Source organism: Suricata suricatta, chromosome 6 (genome assembly GCF_006229205.1).
Source record: "Suricata suricatta isolate VVHF042 chromosome 6, meerkat_22Aug2017_6uvM2_HiC, whole genome shotgun sequence".
NCBI lineage: Eukaryota > Metazoa > Chordata > Mammalia > Carnivora > Herpestidae > Suricata > Suricata suricatta.
Genome location: NC_043705.1, coordinates 69,692,473 through 69,693,370, shown reverse-complemented (window position 1 = coordinate 69,693,370; position 898 = coordinate 69,692,473). Strand labels below are relative to the sequence as shown.

Below are 898 nucleotides of genomic sequence, written 5' to 3'. Positions count from 1 at the left end.
CCCTGCGGCCGGCGCACGGTGCGCTGGCGTTCGAGGGCAATGAGTACCACGAGGTGGGCCGAGGCGCCTCGGCCGGACGCCTGCAGCAGCCGCACCAAGCGGCACGACAGGTCCCCCGCCGCCCGGCGCGGCTCGCCCAGCAGCTCCCAGGCCAGCTGCGACAGCGCGGTGCCTCCGCACGCGTACAGGTCAGCCAGGGCCAGCTGCACGAGCAGGAAGTCCATCTTGCGACGCTTGGGACCCGCCCAGGGCCCGGTACGCCCGCACAGGCGGCACAGCACAGTGGTGTTGCCGGCCACCGCCACCACCAGGATGACCCCCAGGAAGACCAGGCGGACGGGGCGGCTAGGCGGTCCGGGAGGCGGCGGCGGCGGCCCCGGGGCTGGGGCTCCCAGTTCGGAAGTGAAGTTGAGACCCCAGCCGGCAGAGACGGGTACGGAGACGTTGGGCGCCGGCGAGAAAGTTGAGGGGCTGAAGGGATCCTCCATCCTTAGCCGGGGAGAAGCGGAGGTACGGGAGCGGGCCTGCAGGGCGCGGGAAACCCAGGTGGAGGCGAGGCTGCCAGGGGCGCCGCGCCGGGGCTACGAGTTCCAAAGTTAGTTGAAAACGGACACACACAGCGAGGGAGATGGATTCGGGTAGACTCGCGCTCAGCTGTTTTTTATAGGTTGTCCTCGTCATTTGTCACTCAAATGTGGGTTGTACACTCGAGGAACACACATGATTCTTACTCTCCACCTTCTCCGCGGCTCTCCTCCCAGTCCCGGCGATGCCCTTCCACTCTCTGCCGCGGCTCCCACTGAGCGCTCGCGGCAGCGGCGGGGACCACCGGGCCCTGCGAGCCTCTCCCGACCGCTGTTTCATTTGCATGAAGAGCACCACGGGCAGGAGGTCGCTC

General features: G+C 68.3%; 1 protein-coding gene across 1 annotated transcript in view; it reads right to left on the bottom strand.

Annotated features, from left to right (window-relative positions):
- GPR150 (G protein-coupled receptor 150) overlaps positions 1-606 on the bottom strand; it is a 1,964-nt gene extending 1,358 nt beyond the window's left edge. The window contains 1 exon segment of the mRNA XM_029942343.1: positions 2-606. Within this exon segment, the coding sequence (XP_029798203.1) occupies positions 2-488 (487 nt within the window). The 5' untranslated portion in view covers positions 489-606.
- Positions 607-898: the final 292 nt, after the last annotated feature.